Source organism: Mus caroli, unplaced genomic scaffold, assembly GCF_978045245.1.
Source record: "Mus caroli unplaced genomic scaffold, Mus_caroli_1 scaffold_9, whole genome shotgun sequence".
Taxonomy (NCBI): domain Eukaryota; kingdom Metazoa; phylum Chordata; class Mammalia; order Rodentia; family Muridae; genus Mus; species Mus caroli.
Window position 1 is genome coordinate 94,407,237 of NW_028227264.1, and position 24,299 is coordinate 94,431,535.

General features: G+C 47.6%; 1 protein-coding gene across 1 annotated transcript in view; it reads right to left on the reverse strand.

Annotated features, from left to right (window-relative positions):
- The window catches only part of Plxnc1 (plexin C1), a 157,806-nt gene extending 133,824 nt beyond the window's left edge, over positions 1-23,982 (reverse strand). Inside the window, exons 1-2 of the mRNA XM_021175323.2 lie at positions 22,498-23,982; positions 1,646-1,786 (exon numbers count right to left, since the gene is read on the reverse strand). Coding sequence (XP_021030982.2) covers positions 1,646-1,786; positions 22,498-23,982 — 1,626 coding nt within the window. The remainder of the gene's footprint in view (positions 1-1,645; positions 1,787-22,497) is intronic.
- Positions 23,983-24,299: the final 317 nt, after the last annotated feature.

The following is a 24,299-nucleotide window of genomic DNA, read 5'->3' on the forward strand; positions in this document are numbered from 1 at the left end:
AAGTGTGCAAAGATTGGTGGGTATTTCTCTATCTACCTCTCCTTTCCCCAGGAAATGAAACTAGCTCAAGGAGAAAGATGATCAATGTATATTTAAAAAGAATGTGTATACAAACAAATTCCCTCCCATATGTTACTGGGTTTCCTCCAAAGGAAACAGACTCAATCAAATGCCTACCCAGCACTCGGCATTGTGTCAGGCTGAGGGAATTCATGGCGCCCTTTACAGGAAGCTTAGACTCAAGGTAGGATAACCATGGACCACAGAGGCTAGGTATCAAGGCAAGACATCAATATGAAGTCAAGGAAGGGTGCTGGTGGTGAGTAGCTCAGGGGACGAGGAGAGCAAGACACTTCTGGGGGCTTGGACACCGTCAGAGAGAAGGCAGGACTGGAGCCAACTAGAGAACTCAGTAAAGAATAGAAAGAAGGGGGAAGCCATTTCCGGCTAGGGGTGGGTATGATCAAGTGTGGACACAGGACCACATAGTGGCTCACAAGCTAGGCTGGAGAGAGTCTGTGGGTGCAAAGCCATCAGATGAGGAAAGGGTTGGGGTTTTATCTTTTCCTGTCTTGCCTAGTATAATCTCATTTTACATTTAGAGAAATGGAGGCTAAGAGAGGCTAAATGATCTGCCTTAAAGGCACAGCTAGCTGAAGAGGGGCGGACGGCTGCAGGGTGTGTGTGTGGGGGGGGGCGCAGTGATGGCAAACAGGGCTGCCAGTATTCAATTAAGAATCTGAGCTGAGAGTCAACTGAGTGGCTGCCGAGAGAGGGGGTCAAGCAGTGTCACCAATCTAGGGTGACAGACACTGTGGTTCCCAGCCACGGCTGTTGCTGGAGACCACGGGAGACATGCCATTCACGCTTGCTAAGGATGCTGACAAGAGGACTGCTGAGTAATTTCAGATGAACCCCTTAGTGGTTCTGATTTGACTTTCTCCTCCTCCTCCCCACTGCCCCTCCCCCTCTGGGTGAATTTAAAAAAAAAAATCTCAGCTTGACCAAGGTTCATCTATACCATGGAGGAAAACAGTCCTATGAGATGAAAGGCCAGGGGAGTCTGGAAGAATTTCAGATCTTTAACCTCTCCCTTGCGTGTACAGGTATAGGGGGCAGAAAACAAACCCCCTCTGTGGGTGGCACAGGGGCTAGAAGGAGGGCACACCTGTTTCTTCTTCTTCTTTTTCTTTTCAAGCCTCTAATCTCGTGTCTCTTTGAAGTTGTGAGAAATAAGGTGCTTTGTGAGAACTGAAAGGTTAAACATCTCAGGAAGGTGAGTCAGGGATGGGGTAGGGGCTGGAGCAGCATTTATCACACCCAGCAGCCATGAGTAAGGAAGGGGGCATGGTGTGCCTCCTATACAGACAGCAGGCGGCTAGTGCCTCATTGCAGGGTGACAGTGTGAGGTGGCAGGAGCAGAGGGTCTACGTACAGATTGCTACAATGTTGCTTTTTTCAGATTGCTACAATGTTGCTTTTTTCAGATTGCTACAATGTTGCTTTTTCAGATTGCTACAATGTTGCTTTTTCAGGATAAGCAGAGCCATGCTAGGTAGAGTCTTAAGTTTACAATAGGTAGGCAGGTACTAAGAGGAGCTTATGAAAACTGGACATCTGATCCAAGAAGCACAGAGAAACCAACCTTCAGTAACTGGCCATCTCCAGTCCCCAAGAACAGAACAGTCCTGTTCATCACCACGGTGCCATAAACAGACGTCAGGTCAGAGTGGATCAGTGTAGACGATGCAATTGGCTGGACCCGTTCAGGCTGATCCCCTTCTTTCTACACAGAAAGGAACAAATAAGGGGGAGAAAACAATCATTTTCTAACATCAGTATTTCTCTTTATATTGATGAAGTACCACTCGCAAACCCTTAGGAAGTCTGCATTACTGAGCCCCAGATACATTCTCTTCAACGGGATCCTTAGGGACAGCCTTCACTGGTTTCATCTGCCAACTCGCCTGGCTTGCCCGAGCCATGGAGAGCGTCGTGCTTAACTGTATATTCACATGTTCTGATTGCCAGCACCGAGCTAGCCATCTATGCCACGCGCCTGGCACAACCCCGTTTGCACTAAGACACAGAGTTTTGCATTGTCACCGGAAGAGAAGCCATTTCTGAACTGGGGCTTGGGGGGGGGGGGAGGTAACTGTCCTGTTTGCAGGACTCTGCTGGAGTTCATTTAAGTTAGATATTGGCTTCTGTGACCATAAACATGAACATGTCCCAAGAGTGACCTCAGATATTCCTATTAGGCAGCAGGATCCTATCAGTTGGGCAGCAGAGAGGCAGAGAGGTGAGATTCCAAATAGACAAAGTGCATGGCGAAGCCCAAAGGGCAGAAGGCAGATGGGACTGTGGATGGTGGTAATATGTAGTGACCCAACTAATGAGGAACAGGGTAGAACTGGGCCCTGAGCTGAGGCTGTTAAAGCGGAAGTGAAAAGCCCAAACCCTCAACCCAAATGCATTGAAATTGTATGAGGTTTTGAGCACGTGGGAATCACATGCTTGCTCCTGCTCAATAAATAAAGCCCCTCTTTAAACCCAGGGCCCAGAGAGTACCAACCAAGATATCTTTTCCTTTTTTGTTTAAAAGGAATGAAGGGCCCCACGCTGCTTCCTGCCTCCAAGACAGGAAGCTGAGTTTGTTACACAAATCTCTGGAAGATAGGGAGCTAAGAGAGAGCCGTTGCCCACTGCAGCTACTGAACACAGTGTGATAGCTCACTTTATCTGCCACAGCCCGATTCCCAACCGCACTACGGTTTTCAAAGGCGCATTTAAATTGCGGCCAATATGAGAGGCAGCAAACTTCAGTGAACATCATAGAGACTCCTGAGATGGGACCATTTGGGGAGCAGGGAGATGGGCACGGGGGTCCAAGACTTATTAACTTCATTATATTATTGCCAACAGTGTTTATGTCTTTCAATTTATGTCTTATTAAATATTCATTATTTTTAAAGCCACCAAGTTTCATTAACATCTAAACTAAATAGATTCATGGTCTAAATTGATTTCTGAAGGCTTTAAAAGTGCCATCGATATTTCTTTGTTGATGTTGTCCTGTGAGGAAATGATAAGCGAGGAGGGTAGCTTCCTCCAATACCCCGACTTGTTTCAAGGAAGGAATGCCACAGCCTAAGAGAGTGTCTCATTTGCATAAAATGCTATATAGTAAACACCCTTTGAAGGAGACTTCTGGAATGCCCATTAGACATTTATGTTTTCCTGTGAAAAGACCTCATGTCTCTTGCCATCGGGGAGGTTGAGCAGTTATCCTGTTAAAAGTGAAGTTGAGGAAAAAAGATCCCTGTAGGTCTGAGGACTGGAACAATAGACCTCTGTTTAGATAAGGAAGCCTCGTGATCATGAGCAAAAAAGAAGTTGGATGACCTTTAAACCAAAAAAAAAAAAAAAAAAAACCAAAAAACCAAAAGCCCCACTCCACACACACATCACACATCCTGGATTAAAATAAAACCACAATTGCCCAAATGTAAGATCATTTATTGTGTTTATTATTTATTGTTTATTTGAGCATCATAGAGAAGCGAAGTCAGATTTAGGGCATCATTTCTGAGCTTTGGGAATGTTCTCACACTATCATATTTCTTAATAGAGGACTACACAAAAGGAATCTTATCAACACAAAAGGAATAAGGGCTGTGGATTGTGGATTACCCACAAGTACCGAGTAGGACTGGAGTCTTAGGTCTGGTCTGCGGTAGGAACCAAATAGCTGTTTCTGTTCCAGTTATCCATGAACAGTGATGGCCTGGGTAGGCTTTGGCTGAGGCTGGGGAACATAGCCTGCTTGCCAAAGACTCTCCCCAAGTCACATAGGCTGGCCAGAAGCTGAACAGGAACAGGAGGAAAGCCATTCCCATTGTCCTTTGATTTCTGACTTCTTCCCAAATGATGTAGTTTTCAAATAAGTCTGAGACTAATAGCACAGCTATGAATTGCAATCATTCATTATTGTCATACTTGAGAGACTGGTGGGATGGGACAAACCACCCGGGACTGCTCTGCCTTTGAACTCAATTCTCGATCACCGGATAACCCTGGTGACTTACTTAATCTGAGTTAAGAGTTGGCTTTCTCTACTATCTGATAAGGCCAATGTGCCTGACTGTTGGGCTACTTATGAAGATGACATTCTTAAGTCACTGGTTCTCAACCTGCTAGTTGGGAACCCTTTGGGGGTCAAACAACCCTTTTATGGGAGTTACCTAAAACCACTGGAAAGCACAGATATTTACATTATGATTCATAAGATTAGCAAAACTATAGTTATGGAGTAGCAGTGAAAATAATTTTATGGTTGGGGTAGAGGTGTCACCACAACATAAGGAGCTGTATTAAAGGGCTGCAGCATTAGGGAGGTTGTTTTAAGGGATCATATGAGTATCCTAGCACATGGATATTCTCAGGGTGCTATACGGTATGTACTTGCCACCTTTCCAGACAAAGAACCCATACCTGTGTTGAGCCTGGGCCCTGTTATTGTCTAGTCCTTTAGGACTTTAAATGTATTGTTTCAGCCCTATAACAAGTGGTTCTCAACGGGGGTGGCGGGGGGGGGATCACATATCAGATATTTTACGATTCCTAAGAGTAGCAGAATTACAGTTATGAAGTACCAACTAAATACTTTTGTGGTTGGCAGTCACCAGTACATGAAGCAGTGTAATAAAGGGGTCATAGCATTAGGAAGGTTGGGAACTACTGCTCTATATCGTGGAAGGGTTGGTAATCACATTTCTTCTTCACGGTTGTTAAGTTGTTATAAGGACTAAATGAGTTCGTTTGGTAAAATGCCTGACACACGGTAACACACAAGTAAGCTGTACTTGTGGTCACTACCTTATTTGAAAAGGCAAGCTGTTCTTCTAAAATTTCCTTCAGATCACAATAACTCAAGCTAGACAGAAGCCGTAATTGGTCCAACCAAAATGGCGATTCCAGTCACCATTACCAGACATTTGTCCTCCTATCTCACAGAGAACTATGGCTGTCCATTCCTAGGGCTACCCAGTGAGACTTAAGGAGCTCCCTGGAAGGGTTCCTGGCTGTATAGTTTCCTCACTAATAAAACTCTGCAGGTGAGCTGTTAGCTCTTTCTCATGCCCTCCCTTGGGATACAGTTACAAGAGGCATAAGATATGCATGTAGAAAAAGGAAGACATTTTGCTTCCAATAAATCCAAGATGGAGGACAAAAGATGGAGCCTGTGGAGATTAGCGCAGGAGAAACACAATGGGCCCTAGGTTCTTAGGGACAGAGTTTTCACTAAGTTAACCACAGTAGTTGCCATGGGTTAAACATGGGATTTCCTGAAAATCACTGTTTAAGGAATAACAACCATAACTTGTTGGATCTAGCAGTGGGTCAGCCAAGAGGCCCTTCGCAGTAGTCAGAACTCTGTGGCTAATTATGAGCCTGGGAGAAAAGAGGAGGGCAGAGGCTTAGACCCCCCAGCAAGCTCCCAGGACCGGTCTGGATGAATGGAAATGGATTCTTTTATGCTAAAAACACAGAGAAATGGACAGGTCCCTGTGAATGGAGAAAGGAACTCTCAGAATGCTTTTCTTACTCTCATTTTAGCAAAGGGGAAAACAGAAGAAAGAGGGCCCCAGAGAAACCTCCTCACAAACGGGAACTTAATACCTAGGGAGTCAAGCAGAAAAGAGGGGAAATCGTGCAGGCAGCCCCCTGTGTCCAGAAATTATTCTCACTCCTTCCTGCCTCTGGCCTGTCTTCTATTTTGCCCTTCTCTTCCCTTAGGGTGTAATTGCTAATGTTGCTCTCAGCCCATTCTGCCTAGTTTATTATGTGTAATTTCTCTCCGAGTCCCTGCCTCTGCTTGTTCGTCTGTGTGTAACAAGGTTAATGCCTCGTAATGATGCTTTTGCCACTTCTGTCTTTCATGACAAAATCCAATCTCGATTCAGCTCTAAGCCCCATCTCCCTCTGGGTTTTCCCGGTTCCCTCAGAGCTGTCCCTCCACTTCTCCTTCCTGCCACGTCTCACCATAACCACACACACGCTTACAGTTTAGCTCTCACTGAGGGGAAACTTCTCTCAGTCAAAGGAAAAAGCACCCTTCTCTCAAATGATGGTTAGATTGAGAGGTTTGGACCCAACATGGCAACCTGGGACCAGGCCACCGCAGGTGGGGAACAGGACATGGGCTGATGGACATGTTCCCGTGTGTGTGTGCATGCGTGCAGGCCAGTACACAGGGAGTAGTCAGCATATCTAGTAGTTTGATGGCTATGTCATACTATTTTTGTCTGCAGTGAACACCAGAGCTGTGGTTCACACACTGTTCACTGCACAAGTCCAAGGGGAGCACCAGTCATGATTTCTAGGACATGAAAAGGCAGCCTCGGCTTTGCCTCCTATGTGACCAAAGATGCCATACAAGGTCTACCCAGTGAAGTTCCTGCAGTAAGGCACACAGGAAATATCCACAAAGCTGGGCCTCCAGTGCTAGGGACCAAGAGAAAGAGAGAGAGTTGAGCTTTTTACTCAAACCCAGTGTTAAGAAGACCCCTGAGGTTGGTTTTTCCGTATAAGACAAAGGCGAATGAATGGCAGCTGGTGCTTATTAATTTCTCAGGTTTATAAAATGCCCTCTTGGGCAGTTCATCTTGTGTTCTGTTCCCACGGGTTACTCTTGTTTTCAAACAGTGTCTCCATCCTTTGCTATTTGTGATTCACCAGGGACCCGGTTAGTAAGACTCTGGATTCCAAGTTCAAGTCTCTGACAGTCTGCTTGATTTGGGCAAGTGGGTTTCTTCGGGTCACCACCTTGTACAATGGACACATCCCTACCTCGTGCCCCGCCTAACCCCAGCACTGCCACGAGACTCAAGTGACATCATGTGCGTGACAATAATTAGGAAGTCATCGTCATCAAGCTAAAGAACTGGAAACAAAACAAACAAAACAAACCTTTTACTCAAGTTAGAGTGGGACTTCATTAGCTGCTCAGGTTGTCACGTTCTTCCATTTCTTCTGGAACAGGCAGCATCGACTGGGTTCCAGCTAAGTTTACGGCAGGTATGGGGCCGTCCAAGGGGACATTTGCATAGGGATTCAGAGTCATGGGAGGAACCCAAGATGTGCGGGAGGCTGATGCCGAAGGGGGCTGAGGGAAGAGCTGTGTGACAATGTCTCAGGGAATAGCTCACCTGCAGAAGACACTTGAAAGAGGCACAGACTTCACATGTCCTTCTACTCCTGCCCTGAGCCGTCCACCTCCTCATCCTACCTGCCCCTAAAGCTCCCTCCCCAAGACCATTCTACTTCCTCCTTCGGGTTTTATGTTCCTGGTTCATACCATCCCTTTTCTTCCCTCTAGGTAATTTCAGCTAAATGTTTTTGAAAAGACAACTTAAATCATTCCCCCAAAGCTATGAATGGTAGGCAGCATGGAAACGGGATCCTCCAGCCTCTTAAACCGAAGGAGGTAGTCCACCAAAATCTGTCCACGAGAAAGCTAATGATGTTCTGAGTGGGGTCATTTCCATCTTGAGGTACGTCTCTCGGGCCATCTTGGTCTCCTCTCCACAAGATGCCAGAAGTGCCTACATGCTGCCGACGAGTGCCAAGTACCTTCCTCAATCTCTCCAAACACAATGATGTCATTGTGTCATGAGACCCACCCCGATCCGTGCATGGCTTCAGAGTTCCTGGAAGATGCTGTCTAGGCTTTCTCTCTTGGTACTCTGTTCCTCAACACGAACTCAACACCGTAAACAGGACCACCAGTCAATCCCAGAGATTCTGCACTCAACACCATCAACAGGACCACCAGTCAATCCCAGAGATTCTGCACTCAACACCATCAACAGGACCACCAGTCAATCCCAGAGATTCTGCACTCAACACCGTCAACAGGACCACCAGTCAATCCCAGAGATTCTGCACTCAACACCGTCAACAGGGCAACCAGTCAATCCCAGAGATTCTGCACTCAACACCGTCAACAGGACCACCAGTCAATCCCAGAGATTCTGCTCCCACGACTGGCTCTGTTATCCAAGCCAGATTTTCCAGCATTCTCCAGCCCATCCTCCTCTTCCTCTCCATGGCATCTACCCAGGCTGAGCTCCCAGCACCTCCCTCCTGATCAACTGTTCTCTCACTTAAAACCACAACGTGTCCTCCATCCCGCAGTCAAGGTGGTCTTTAAGACGAGTTAGAGCTTCCTCAACAGTCTTCAATGTTGCCCATTACACTCGGAATTACACCCAGAGACCCGAGACCCCACCTGTGCTGGTCCCCTGATGACTGCAGAGACATCCCTTAGCTCTCTCCCTTTACGCTGCTTTTGCTCCTACAGCAGCTTCCTTTCAGGGCTGCATCACCATCTTTCCACCTCAGGTCTCGCCACACGCTATTTCTTTGCTTCTTCTCCTCCGGTTCCCTGTGGACCGACTCTTTTGGATATTTCAGATTTCAAGTTAACTCTTCACCAACACAGGAACTCGTCTCTCCTCATTCCCGGTTCTTACTCTGAATCATAGCAGTCAGCTCATTTCCTTCAGAATACATATAATTGTCTTAAAAATTGTACTTATTGTCTATCTCCCAGAAGACTCTGAGCTCTACCACAGTTTGTCTTATTCTCCAGTTTGAGAGCAGCCTCCACCTCAGCATCCAGCTTGTAGTAAGATGTCGATAAGTGTTTATTGAATGAATAAATAAACACATAGATCAATGTTTGGATACTTTCAATCAATATCTCATCAGGCAAGTAAGGAACACTGCTAAGTAGGCTTAATCATTACAGAGTTCTTCAACCGAGGCAAGATTTGTCCCTTGTAAACAGTGGGGCTTGGTCCTGCATTGGGGAGCGATAGTAAGTTACTATTCCCCACGTTCTCATACCAGGTATCTAAACCTAATCTCATACCCACAGCTTATCAATAACTCATAAGAGACAGCTTCTGATCCATAGATAGCCTACTAACTGAGCGTACCACTATTTAAAATGTGTCTCTAAATCTGTCTGTGGTCATGCGCACCTTTATTTCCCAGTATCCAAGAGGCAAAGGCAGAAAGATCATGGATTTGAGGCAAGCCTGGGTTACATTTCAAGTCTTAAGCCTAGACTGGGCTGTATGGAGACACATGGCCTCATAACAGCAACATACAAGCCGCAACTGTAACAAAATAAAAATGTGACTCTAAGAACAGAACAAAGTATTTGACACATGCTCTGAACAAAATAAAGAAGCTGTCTCTTCTCATAATTAGAATAACTTAATTCAGGGCTAGGGAAATGGCTTAGTGGGTAAAAGCACTTGCTGATAGGCCTGAGGACCTGAGTTCAATCCCCAGGACCCACATGTGGAAGAAGAGAACTGATTTCTAAAGGTAATCCTCTGGCTCCCACACGTACACCATGCAATGCTCATGCATACACACACAACTTCTGGCTCCCACATGTGCACCATGCAATGCTTACAAATACACACAACAAAAAAAATAAAATACGATATAAAAATAAAAATTGGGAGGCAGAGGTAGGAGGATTTCTGAGTTTGAGGCCAACCTGGTCTACAAAGTGAGTGCCAGGACAGCCAGGGCTACACAGAAAAACCCTGTCTTTAAAAAAAAAAATTGAGTATTAGAGAGAATGCAAGGGGCAGTTTTTAAGTTTGTGAGTATAGATAACATTCTTTCAACTCTGAAAGTTACTGGTGAAGCTGGGAGGGATAGAAAGAATTAGAAATTTCAACTCTAAATTTTATAACAAGAGATTAAACTATCAGATTCACAGTCAAGCTCTATTTCTTAGGAGTTGAGAGAATTTAGATAGTCGTTTCTCTTCTCTGAATTTTCTTCATCCATCCTTCTACCCACCACCCATACACTCATTCACCTACCTGTCTATCTGCTCACCTATCTATCCATTCATCCAACCATCCACCTACCCACTCACCCAACCATCCTTTCACCCAATCATCCATCCACCCATCTACCCACTTATCCATCCATCCATCCATCCATCCATCCATCCATCCATCCACACATCTACCCACTTATCCATCCATCCATATTTCCATTCATCCACCCATCTACCCTCTTTTCCATCATCTACCTACTTATCTATCCATCCATCCATCCACCCATGCATCTACCCATCTACCCACTTATCCACCCACCCAATTATCCATCCATCCAACCATTCATCCATATTTCCATTCATCCATTCACTCATTGTTGGCTAAATGTCTGCTCTATAAATACATATAAGAGTAAGCTCACAAATATAGGCAAGTAAATCAAGTGGGCTTTAAAACAAAATGAGACACTTTCCATTTCACATTATGGTTTCTCAGACGTAAATGAATGGTTCAGAGTGGAAGTTCTACTCATATCCTTAATTCAGGCCCAAAATTCAAGGAATCCATGGCGCAGGCAAGGAGGCAGGCGCTCCTTTACTTTAGCAAGCTCTACCTGAAGCAGCGTCTCCCCTAATTTTGGATTCAGTCCACAGCAGTATTAAATGAAGCCATGCCTTTGTCACCAAAAGAAATCAGATACTTTCTTATCATTTCATAGTTACTGCAAATATCTCAAAGCATCATTTAAGCTCATCTCTACTTTGAGATTACGGTGGTTGCTGCTGCTAGACCTAGCTGTTGGATGTGTGAAGATATATTACTACACAGTAACATCTTTGTATAGCAATATAATTGGTTTACTTGGCAGCCCAAATTATTTGAGGCATTAAAAATAGGCTTAGGAGCTATGGGTTTCATCAGAGGCCCATGGCACAAGACTCCCATACGGTTAAGCAAAGAAATATTGCTGAGTATGGGAGCCTGACACAAGATGACACCCGTGGTTACCAGCTGCTTCAGGCTTTCCCCCATCCCGCTGCCTCAGAGAAACTCGGGTCAGTACTTGGAATCCAGTTCTTAAAAGGGGTCACAGTGGAAGAGAGGAGCCTTCAGGGGAGGCCACTGAGCAATGATGAAGAACAGCTGGCGTGTTAGATAACACACTTCTTCAGCCAGGCTGGGGGTAGGGAGGCCCTGACAAGAAATTCTGCCTTACTGAGCAGGAAGTCCCCAGAAACACCCTTCCTTTCAGACTGCCTGGCTTTTATTATTCCTATAAACACATCCCCATCTTGGAACCCTTTATCTCAGCCCCCTCCTATCACTGTCTTTTCCATTAGATGAGGAGAGCCTTCTTCGCAGTTTGTATAATCATTTACTAAGGGTTCAATCACTGTGCGTCCGATGGCATCATGGGAAAGAATGGGATGAACTAGCCAGGCCACTCCCCTTGCTATGGTTTGAATGTGTCCTCCAAGAGTCCATGTGTCAGTAGCAGAACCCCAATATCCACATGTCATTCGTGTTTGAAGGTGGGATCCTTTGGAGACTGTTAAGATTAGACGGCATTGGGGCTGGAGAGATGGCTCTTGCAGAAGTAGTAGTAGGTTCCTAGCACTCACATGGTGGCTCATGCCAATCTGTAACCCCAGTTCCAGGGATCTGATGCCCTATCCAGGGCCTCCACAGACGACACTGCACACACACAGTACACAGACATATATGCAGACAAAGGACCAATATGAATAAATGAAAATAAATCCTTTCTACAAAAGGATGGCATTAGTGGCTTTCTCCACGGAAGTGGGTATCTGAGCTGCACCCACTTTTCTTGCCCGTGTGAAGATATAGCAAGAAGGCCCTCGCTGAATGCCAGGACCATGGCAATAGACTTCCCAATCTCCAGTATCCTGAGCCAAATAAACTTCCATTCTTTATCGCTTGATCTAGGTCTTTCGTTATAGCAAAAGAGAGTAGATTAAAATACCACTCAGGGCACACACAGTCCAAATAGGGCTGTTTGAGCCTAAAAGAGCCTAACACATTCTAAGTTTGTGGGAACAAATTCCTAAAATTTGTCACAATGCCTCTTTTATCATTCTTTCTGGATGTCCCAATGGCAACCAAAACCCAACAGCAATTAAAGTCCTCTTCTAACGGGCTGCCAACACTTTTCAATACCATTCCTTAATGAGCTATCTCATTCCCTCCTTCCTTTCTGTGTTCATGGCCGGAATGCAGTTCAGGTCCTCATTATCCGTCGGCTTATGACAGTAAATAACAGTCCATTTGCATCATCTCTTCTCACTCTTGGCTAGAAGCAACATCATTTCTGTCCCGGCAATACTATAAGAGCCTCCTGCAGGCTCTCCTCCTTCCACAGGGCCAGCCATTCCCCACAGGCCAGCCATTACTTAGAAATTCAAATCCAATCATCCTGCTTCCCTTCAAAAAACTCTCCCAGGCTTTGAGACTAAAATCTAATCTCTTCCCACAGCCTAGGGGGTCCTGTTGGAAGGGCTGCGACTTCCTCCTACAGCCCACTGTCACTCTCCTCTTCACTTCCTCACACCCTCAACCACACTCAGGGTTCTCTTTACACTGACCAGGGTGTCCTCCCATGAGCACTTGCACTGGCCCTCAGGTTTCTTGGCAAAGTAGGCACCCAGCTATGGCGCACATGCGCAGCGGGAGTGGGGGTGGGGTTGCAGCTCTCAGGAAGTCTTGTTTGTCTTCGGGAGAACTTTCCCTACCCCCCCACCCCCCACCTCCCCCTAACAACGCATCACTGTTCTCTCATCTGCGAATTGGGGATGACAAAAACCGCCTCACTTCGTAAAAGTATGGTAGGGATTAGAGGGATACAGTGCTATATGGCATCTGCTAAAGTTTTAGCTATCGTTTTAATGTAAAAAAAAAATACCTATTTGCTACAAGTTTATTATCTTCCCTATTTAGTGCTGACAGCAGTACTTTCACACACGGCTGGCCCCTGAATATAAATAAATACAAGAAATAGCCAATGTGAACCAATGGCTGTCCTTGTAATCACTTGCTTTACCCACTTAATCGTGAGTGATCTTTCTAGAACACACTGGGTTGGGTGTGCTTCTAAACCTCTTGCTGCTCCCTAAATCCTCAGTCTTGGTCTTCCCCCCAAGCTCAGCAGAAATCCCGTAGATGACGCATGGATGCAGGTGGGGGGTGGGGCAAGCTGTGGGATCTGGGGACTTTGCAACCTGCTTCACCTAGCACCCCTGAACTTGGCAAGGCTCTTTCCCGGAACAGCAGGTCAAAGAGGACCCGCTGTTCTTTTGGAACACACGGAGCTTCTGGGCAAGTGTTTATTTTAAAAAGCAAGGTTTGGAAAGTCTGAAAGTGACCATCCGGGTAAACCTACCCACCTTTGCTTGTCTCATTATGCCCTTCGCCATCTGGTCCTGCACACTCAATTCTGGACACTCCCCAACCAGGGTAAGTGGCTTGTGGCTCAGAGACTCATTCAACATCCCACTTGCGAGCAAGCTGGATGCTCTCCAGCACTCCCTTGTCTGCCTTCTTCACTAAGCTTCAAGACACCACTCAAGCGTCACGCCCCTGCTCTGGAGCCTTCTGGGTCCCCCTGTGCGGATGATGACACCCTTGCTTAGGGCTTCCAAGCCCTTCTGTCATGGCCTCTTCTAGATGGAATAGCAGCCTTGGAGAAGGCTTGCTTTCCTCCCCAACTTTCCAGGAGAGCAGCCATTGGCAAGCCACTACCAGTGGGCCACATCTGGCCTGTATTCGAATAGCCCGTGAGCCAAGAGTAGTTCTTACGTTTTTAAATGATTTGAAAATTTGGGGGAGGGGTGAGAATAATTCATGACAAATAAAAATGAGAAGGAATTCAGGTTTCAGTGTCCATAATATTTCATAGGGCCCTAGCTCTGTGGGCTTATTTATGTACCAATCCCTGGCTTCATTCAGAGAACAACATGAGGTCAGTAGCTATGATTAAGAGATTAACCATAATTAAGAGATTAAGGGTAGTTTGCAAAGAGTAAAATATTAACAATCTGGCTCTTTACAGAAAAGTTTTGAAGTCTGTATAACAGCATGGTTGTTGGGCTAAAAATAGTGCCAAGTTCCCCAACCACTAACTTCTCTGAAGAAAGCACTCCAAGCAATAATGGAGCAGAGGAACTAAAACATTAAACCAGCTACTGTTGAAACTCTAAGCCTTTAACGGGAGTCTCCATTAACACCCCCCCCCACCCCAATCAGGGCTCAGACCCTGCAGAAGAGAAGGCAGAGAGAGTATAAGGACCAGAGGGGATGGAGGCTCTCCGGGGAACATCACCAGGATTGATGCACACACAGACTCACAGAGATGAAGGCAGCATGCACACACAGAGCCTGCACTGCTCTGTGCCACATGGGGTCCTACAGCAGAAAAGAGAAGTGTACCCAATGTTCCCATCTCTAGCCCAGAAGCCACCTTCAACTGATAACCGCTTGAAAATGAAAATTTAGCTTCCTCCAAGGCAGTCTTACTGGAGAAACAAACTACTCTTCACGGTAGGCCACATGCCCAGCACTAGATGGCCAACAGAAAATGGGCCCAATGGCATCTTTAGAAGTTCGTCTCACAATGTTGTGGCAGGGATACATATATATATATATATATATTAATATATATATTTTATATATAACATATATATATTACATATATACACATGTATATATTATATGTAATACAATATATATGTGTGTAAATGTTTACCTTGTAAGTCCTTTGCTTATTATGGCTTCCCTGTTGCTTGTTATGGCTTCCCAGTTAGTGTTTTTATGGGATTATAGCGAATGAGGGAGGGGTGCGTGTCTCTGCATCTATATCTGTTTCTTGTGCCTTTTTAGGAGGCTCGTTTTTCTTCTGTTTGTTTAGTCCTATTCCGATGCATTAGCTCTTGTTTTATCTTATTATACTTTATTTTATCATTATCTCTTAGAAGTCTGTTTGTTTTCGAGTGAGAGACAGAAAGATGGTGGACCTGGGTGGCTGGGGAGGTGGGGAGGAACTGGGAGGAATAGAGGGACAGAGACAACTGTAATCCTGATATATTATGGAAGGAGCAGGGGAAAGCTATTTTCAAGTAATGGGGGTCGTGGAGGGGGGAATCAGCTATGGTAACATGAATATTGGCTGTGATGGTTCATATATACTTGGCCCGGGGAGTGGCACTATTAGGAAGTGTGGCCTTGGAGTGTGTCAGTGTGGGTATGGGCTTTAAGACCCTCATCCTAGCTGCCTGAAAGTCAATATTTGGCTAGCAGCCTTCAGATGAAGATGTAAAACTCTCAGCCTGCATCATGTCTGCCTTGATGATACGGGACTGAACCTCTGAACCTGTAAGCCAGCTCTAATTAAATGCCGTCTTTTAGAAGAGTTGCCTTGGTCCTGGTGTCTATTCATAGCATTAAAACCCTAAGACATCGGCAAATTAGTATTTCATGAAGGTAATATTATAAAAAAATTTGTGAGTATATCAGATCAAACAACCTATTCCCCCATGTTTGTTGTTCCCCTGGCTCTGGTAAATAAACTAGACCCATGATTCCAAACAATTGTCCCCATGGTGGCTTTGAGGCTTTCCAGTTTTCATGTGCCTACACATATTTAAGGAAGTCATAAGGAAACCTTGAGGGAAGTGAGATGGTGTCATGCTATTATAGATGACATCACGCTATTATAGATGATGTCACACTGTTACAGATGAAATCATGCTATTATATGATTTGGTTGGTCAGTTTGGCTCCTCCATCATTCTCCTCTGAGGGAATCTAGCCTCAGGGCCTGCTGGGGGCAATCACATGTTTGGAGAGAATAGGAGTAACAGGATTGGGTGAGCACTTAGTAGTCACTTTATGATAAAATACAAGGGAGAAAAATGAGACAATGCCCCCTTCCCAGGCACCACAGTTGGAGCACAACGGAATTCACTTTCTTTTCCTGAAGCATGAATTCAAATCACTTTGAGGCCTGTTTAAAAATACAGGCTGAAGGCTGGAGAGATGGCTTAGTAGTTAAGATCCCTGTCTGTCCTTCTAAAGGGCCCAGGTAAGATTCCAGCACACACATGGCAGCTCACAACCACCTGTTAACTCTAGTCCCAAAGGCCCTAACACTGTCTTTTAGTCCACAAGGCCACTGCATGGCATATGGTACGCAGATACACATCCAGACAAAATACCCATATATAGGAAATAAATACAATAAAATAAGGAAACCCAAAAATTGCCTGATGTTTTGTGTGACAAGACTTTTCCTGGAGAAATGTTACACACCTGTCTACTCACCCCAGGGAGACAGCCCATGACAGACCAAAGTACCGATAGCACCAAACTCCAACTTGCTGAACCGTGAGCTTTATTGGGGTCACTTACAGGAGCAGAAATGACTCAAAGACAGCTGCATCACCAAAGTCCACTCCAGCATGAGTGACAGCTCACAAAGCTTGGACCCTACAGCGGCACTGCATAGCCTGCAGGCAGCTCAACAGGTTGAAGAATTCCTTTTCTAGGTCCCTCAGGTAATCTAAACCCCTTCTAGACAGCTTAGTTGGTCTCTGCCTCTTTCAGGCAGCTGGTCGGGTTCGGAGTCTTCTTTGTAGCTTGCTTTGTCTGAAAGTCTTGTAGCTCAGCTTCCAGTCTGGTAGGGAGGGACCTCATGAATCTAGTCAGCTTCAGGGACTTCCTAAAGCTATTTTGAGTTGTTTGCCTTCCTGATTCAGGAGCTTCCCAGCAGTATGGAACGTTTATTTCAATCTTGTAGGAACCTTATACGAATCCAGCCTTACTCCACTTCCAGAGTCTCTGATTTAGTAATTCTATGTTAGGTCCAAGAATTTACATTTCTAGCCAATCTCTGGGTGATGTTGGCACTGGTGGTCCATATACCACTCGTTAAGAAACACTGACCTACAACAAAAAGCTCTTCCCTCTAGAATTGGAATGTTGTTAGATCAACCACAGAAATACCAATCACAGAGGTTTCTATGGCCAAAGATGCCTCCCACACTGGTAACACAAGCAGTCTGGCTATTGCTATGAAGAGCCGGGAGAGTAGATAGCATAGCATCTAACCCTGAAGCTGAAGAGAAGGAGTCCTAAACACATCAGCTATTAAGAAAAGGAAGACGAGTAAGGGAATATATGGTGACCAGAACCAGGACAATATTGCCGCTAAGTATAGAGTGCATTTATTTCCAATGAGATCCTCCAAGAGCCGTTACTTGTTCATTCAATAGACACTTCTTAGTGTCTGGCTGCACAACAGATACTGCACTAGGTACTGGGGCTTGAAGAGAGAACACTCAGGAAGGTTATTTACAGGCCCAAATGCCAAAAACAATATTAGCAAAAAATGAATGGCTGAGAAACCACATGGGGTACCAGACAGTAATTCAGACGGTGACAGATGCAAACTCAAAAACTCTGTTCCCAAACAAGGATTCTCTGCTCCATCACCTACAAACAGCTGGTCTTGTCTTATCAACTGGAGCCTCGCCTGCCCCACACAGGATAGGATGAACACTAAAATTCATCGTCTGTGGGGACTGACTGTCCACAGCAGTGGTTAAAAACCCAGGTCCTAGAGCCCGATCACATAAGCTCTAAATCCTTCGCTATTTGCAAACTAGGAACCTAACCGAAGCTCTCAGTGCTTCAATTTTCTCATCTATAATCATCATAATAACTAAAGTCCTTGCCTCATATGGTGACTGAGAATCAACAGAAAATAAGGCATGTCAATTGCTCTGCACAAACGCAGCCATGATAACTGCTCAGAAGATAGCAGCTATGATTGCTTTCCCCACTTTCTAAGTGGGCTCCGTCATTACACTTGTCCTGTGTTAATCCACCTCTTGCATGTCAGATGTGTGTAAAGGTAAAATTGCCCATCTAGTCTGCAGATGAAAAAAAAAAAGGCTATACAGAATCATAACAAAAACTGAAAGGGTAATAAACACAGGAAGACTGTATTTTGAGGTCAGCGGGTCACACTGCCAAGTAGAACTGGGCTATCACCTCACAGTAGTGACATGCGTCTTGGCTGTGGTTGGTGGGGACTATGCAATCATCTTGTGGTTGTATATCTGCATGACAACTGAATTACATCAGAGTTGTGTGAGTGTGAAGAAAGGGGGGGGGTGTACATATCTACCTACAACAGATAGAAAGAACTAAAGAATCAATGCTATGAGCCAAACTATGAGAAAAGACAATAGCCTCTACAGAGGGCTAACAGTTGCATTTAATCCATAGGCAACCCTAGGACCCAACTGTGGCAGCCAAACAAATCTAGAATACTCTTATCTTCACAGACCCAAACACAAACACCTTTCGAGAATTCCTGTGCCAGAAGTAGTGGGGTTTCAGCTCGGGGGGGAGGGGCGGGTAGTTAAATTAACTTCATAAACTAATGCACGTAATTAAAAACATTCACTGCTATATTAATCTAAACACAGGTACATTGTAGAACATAATGAAGAAAATAAGCCATGTAATGTTTTAAAGCTCAACATAAAATTGGTGGCAAATGCTGTCTTCAGAAGGTACCCTCTACTCTCAAAGTCACGTTGTAGACCAGTGCTACTCAACCCTCCTAACGCTGTGACCTTTAATAGTTTCTCATATTGTGACACGCCCCCTCCCATAAAATTATTTTCATTGCTAAGTTCATCACTGTAATTTTGCTGCTGTTATGAATTGCACTATAAATACAGGCTCTCTGACGTGGTGACCCCCCGCAAAAGGGTCATTCAACCCTCTCTCCCAGAGGGTCGCGACCCACAGGTTGAGAACCACTGTCCTAAGGGCAATCATTTCCTGCCTTTTTAAATTAGGGAACTTTCAGGGGCACATTCCCAGAAGAACCAGGATGGCCAAAAGAAGACAGAGCTAGATACTGGGAGGACTAGGTTTCAGCTTCAAGACTTTGGCATTCGTATTGTTATTGCTCATAGCTTCTTCAATCTGGAAAATGGGATGCTTTTCACAGAACCAGCCTGCCGGGCTTGCTGAAGGACTCACGGGAGCATCATTTGGGGAGGGATATCAGTTAGGGTTTCTATTTGCTGGGGTCAAACAGTATGATCAAAAGCAAGCTAGTGAGGAAAGGGTTTGCAGAAAGTACACTTTTACCTCATTGTTCACCACTGAAGAAAGTCAGGGCAGGAACCTGGATGCAGTAGCTGATGCAGAGGCCATAGCACCACAGCCAAGTAAGTGTTGCTTAACTGGATTGCTCAGCCTGCTTTCTTATAGAACGAAGGAGTAGCAGCCAGGGGTAACCCTGCCCACAATAGGCTGGGTCCTTCCCCATCAAGCCTTTACTGAGAAAATGCCCTACAGGCTTGCAGGCCCACAGTCCAATCACATGGAGGTTCCCTCCTCTCAGGTGACTTTAACTTGTGTCAAGTTGTCACAAAACAGGGCCTGTTACCCTGATGCCCATCAGGGGCCTCAGAGAGTGGGCCTGCAGAGATTGGCCATTATGGTGGGCTTGGGGTCTGCAGCTAACAGATGATCTCTGTGAAAGCACACACTGAATTTTGGTGGCAAGGTAAGAAATAGGAGGAGAAGAAGGAAGAGGAGGAGGGGGAGGGGTAGAGTGCCTTGTGTGTGAAACATTGAGTACACACTCGTTGCATCTCAGAAATTAATCCTCAGCAGGGACATGAACGAGCAGTTGGGAGATAAGAGACCAAACACTGCCTGGCCAGTGCCATCATTACCATAGGTTGGTGGAAGATGGGCCATACAGGTACCAGCTGGCAAGAGAGGGGATGGAAGAAGGCAAGCAAATCTAGACACTTGAGCCTTGGCAGCCTGTGAATTGCTGATGAAAAGAAGGAAAGAAAGAAAATCGGGGTGGGAGAGCCTGTGTTTGCTAGGAAGGGATAGCTGTTGCAGTCTGCTGGGGCTCCCTCTATGGAGTGCTTCAGGTCCAACTCCTGTTTCAGGCACCTATAATTCAGCATGCCTCTCAAAAACAGATTCAAGACCCAAAAAAATAAAAGCAATCTCCGTGACAACATTCTCCGTGAGTGACAACCGAGGCCACACTGATCCCATGACCCCATTAAACGGGGTTGCAACCTGCTATTGTCTCTTTGCTGGCACAGTCTGTGGCATCCAGCATAGCTCACAGGCTCACACAAGCAGGCCATCAAACAAGTATTTGTTGAGTTAAGTATCTTATCTGCCTATTTAATTGGTTAGCAAATTGTGGCTTTTTTTCATCAAAACTACCACCTATTTTTTTTTTCATTCAAATGTTCTTAAAATGCAATCCCATTAAAGCTTTTTAATGCATTCCAGGAGCAGAGACTTTACTTAAATGAAAAAAGAGAGAGAGAGAAGAAAGGAAAAGAAAAGAAAAGAAAAAGCAAACTCCCAGCTCCCACCTGTGCAGCCAAGGCAAGCTATTGTTTGAACCTGAGTATATCATTTAACTTGATGACAAGCTCAGAAGGTAGAGACCCCATCTTTCAGAACACACAGCTCTGAGCGCCCTGGGAGTTCTCAATAAATAACAGCAGCAAGAAGCACTGCACAGGGACCTGTTTTAATTAATTATTTATCCCCCCCCCCATTTCAGATTTTTGGCAGCCTGTGTTTATCCCTTGCTTGATTTCCAAGGGGCAGCTCTCTCTCTCTCTCTCTCTCTCTCTCTCTCTCTCTCTCTCTCTCTCTCTCTCTCTCTCTCTCTCTCTCTCTCTCTCAGGAAGAAGGATAAACAGCTCTAGACTAATCCTGCCCCTCCCCATCCCGGTGCAAGTAGGAACACCTGATTGAGCCAAAAACTGGCTTTTGAGTGTATTCAGGATGCATGCTGGGTTTGGAAGGAAACCGAGTCCTCCAGTACCCACTAGGTAGATGCAGTCAAGAGAAATGTTTTGGCTCTGCACATCGACACAGCTGTCAGATGGCAAAGCTTGGACTTCCGTGGTAGTTACCTGCTGTGGGCCTCTGAGCTGTTGCTGTTAACCCCACAGACAAACTGCCTAACATTTAAAGTAAAATGGGGGTGCGTGGGTGGCAGGGGAGGTTTCAAGTCTTTCAACAGAGAAGTAAAAAAAAAAGGCAGTGATTTACCAAACTTTAGCGATTAGATTATGAAGATATATAAAGGAAGATATTAAATATTAAGTTGAATGCTTACAGCAAGGCTAAACCATTGGGGGGTGGTACAACCTGTGCTCTTTGTGTATTTGTTAATGTATACTAGTAGTGAAATTAAATGGCTATGTGCTTGCCCTAGCAGAGAAGGAGCGAGTGACCGGAAGCCTTTTTTTTTTTCTCCATGAATAATAAGACTAATATTTGGTAAGGTGTGCTTTGCAGGGCGGGAGGGGAGTGCCTTTCTACCCGCATATCAATATACCTTAGGGGAAATGTTTCAAGGCACCCTGGTACACAATAAATGTACATGCAACAGTTCTCCACTCCAAGACTGCCCCCCCCCCGCGCCTTCCTCCTCAGATTCATTTTACAGCAAAACAATAGCAACTCCTGTAGCCCTCCGTTTCTGCTCTTTGAATCCTGTCCAGTGATTAAGGAGGCTCTCAGCAGGCTTCCCTCTCAGGAGCCATATGCAGAGTTACTTGCCAGAAGCCTTGGGAGGGCAAAGGCCTCTGCAGAAGTACACAAAGCCTCCGTAATCCCCATCAGCGAGACCCTCTTGAACTGTCGCTTCATTTTCCGGTCAAAGAACTGTCAATCTCGAGATTTCAAGCTGTGGCTGCCCTGTGAGCCCTGAGGGGAAGACCTGTGTCTTTTGCCTGGTTTAGGCAGAGCTCAAGGGTGGTGCCAGAGAGCCCCGCAATCTAGTCTGGAAATCTGCAGCCCAGAAACTGCCTGGAGCACCCCAGCACTTTCCAACCCCCCCCCCAAACACACACACACACCCGGCTCTCCTTTTCAGGGCGAGGCTTTGTACACCATAAGCTGCCTCCCGCCTCCTCGGGTTCTCTCCACCAGGTTGAGACCACAGCCACCTTTGGCTAGCCACAGCCCCGCCCCCTCGCGCTGGTTCAGGCTGGGCGGTCTGCGAGCGGCTTTTGCACCGTAGCATTTATTTACCAGTGCGGAGCAGGCCACAACTCTACAGACCACATCACATAGGTTGCAGCCAGAGATTGGAAGGTGGGGTGGGGTGGAGAGTGGGGGCACAAAGGCCGGGGTGTGGCGGCGAGTCCTTTAGGTTCGTTAGCTTTTTCTGTAAGGGCATTAGTAACTGTTAGCCCAAAGGGTCAAGCCCACATGCCCACTGAGACTCTGGTCTGGAGAAGCGGTTAGGAACAGAGGATGGCCGGGGTGGGGGTAGGGGGGTTGGGGGGGAGCTCAGTCCTAAACAAGCGCCCGCATTTGTACTAAAAAGATGAGAGGCAGCCACTAGAGTTTTGAACCTCCCTCCAATCCTCCCCGCTACCCCGTCACCCTTTCTACACGCTCCCTTTGGGGACCCCAGACAGTGCTTTAGAGTAGCCTGCAATCTCGGCCAGTCGGTGGAGTAGTGAACCTGAGACTTGGTAAATGTCACCCAAGTCTCCATCTGAGCCCCGGGGACTGGACTTACGCAGTTGTGCTCAGTCGCTTGAAAGTCCCAGCTGCAGCTCCTGGCGCGCGCCTGGATCTCACTCATCCTGAAGAGGCAGAGAGCCGTGGTGGCGGGGGAGCGCCTCTCCTGGCCCTCTCCAGTGGCCGCACTGAACACGCCGGCCCAGATGTCCACAGCCTCCACCAGGCTGGAGGAAAGCAGTAGGCGGCGGCCCTCAGGGTGGCCGTGGTCGCAGTCGAGGGCAGCCTGGCCCTGGAACAGCACCTCTGTGCTCTGCGCGATGCGCGCCATGCTGGGCCAGCCGGTGGCAGCGCCACTCGTATAGTTGTAGGGATAGTAGGGGAAGTAGACACTGCCGTTCCAGAGAAAGGCGTCCACGAAGTGCAGGCTGCCCGCACTGCCGCGCAGTTTCAGGCGGCCCAGCTCCTGCGTGGCCAGACTGCGCCCCTCCGTGTTCTTGAGAGCGATGGCCGTGTCGCGATCGGATGCTGCGGGGTTGCAGCGGTTCGCGGTCTCCGGCTCCGGCAGCACATAGGTGGCGGCTACCGCCAGGTACCAGAGGTCGGTGCCACTCGCGCGGTACACCACACCAGCCGTCGAACCCTGCGGGTGACACGACACCACCTCGGTGCCGTTGCGCAGGGAGCTGCGGTTCAGGTTGCCCAGGGGCCGCACCTCGCAGGCGCCCCGGTCGAAGGTCCAGCCGGTGAGCAGCAGCCCCTCGAGGCCGGTCGCCCCCTCGCGGTAGGGCAGCAGCAGCTTGCTGAAGCTGCTCCCGGGCCGGGGCCGCGCGGGGGGCGCCAACGAGACGGGCTCCGTGCAGTTGCCCGCTTGGTCCCGGTATAGGCGCGAGAGCCTGTTCTTCAGGCTGTAGTCCAGCTGGTCCAGGCAGCTGCCGCTCGCCACGAACACGCCGTCCGCCCGGCTCGCCGCGATGGCTCCGATGGCTTGCTCAGATCGCCACACCGGCTCGTCCGCGCCCCGGGCGGGCGCTGCCAGCGCCAGCAGATAGGCGATCAGGGGCAACGGTGCGGCAGGGTACGGGGGGCGCGGCGGCGTCTTCCTCCGGGAGACCTCCATGGGGCTAGGGGGGCCGCCCCCGGGCAGGGCGCGCGGCAGCTCGGGCAGCTCAGGCGCGCGGCGACGGAGACGCGGGCGGCGGTGGCGGCGGCGGCGGCTCCTGCGCGCGCTCGGGCTCCCGCGGCCGCCCCATCCCCGCGGCTCGGCCGGGAAGGAGTACAGGGAGGACGGCGCGCGGCGGGCTCGCTCCGGCAGCCTGTGCCGCGGCGGCAAGCCCTGCGCGCTCCGGAGACGCTTCCTCCTCGTCCGCCTTCGCCGGAGAGTTCCTCTGTGCGGCGCGGGCGCTCGCGGGGAGGCGCGGAGGGGAAGGGAGGGGACGGGCGGAGGGGAGCGAGGCGGGCGGGGAGGGCTGGAGAGGTTGGGTGCGCTTGTGCGTTTCACTTTCCCATTGTGAAAGTGGGATGCAACTGGCCCCTTCCTCATCCTCTTCCTCCTCCGCCCTCCGCCTCTCGCCCGCCCTCCCTCCACGCCCATCTCCCCTCCCTTCTTGATTCGGTGAGATCGGGAGGAGGGAGGTCTCGTAATTTGGGTTACTGTGTAGGTGGCCTCTTTCATCTATTCATAACAAAGCTGAGCCGCCTGCCGCGGCCGCCGCGGCTGCCACCATCGCCCCTTGCTCGCCCCGGGTTCCCCCGGCGCCGGAACCGCGCACCGAGCTGGCTCCCGCGCTCCCCAGTCCGCGGGGCTGCTCCAACGCCCGGGTTTTGTTTACGAGAGCAGCCCCGGGCAAACGCGAGGCT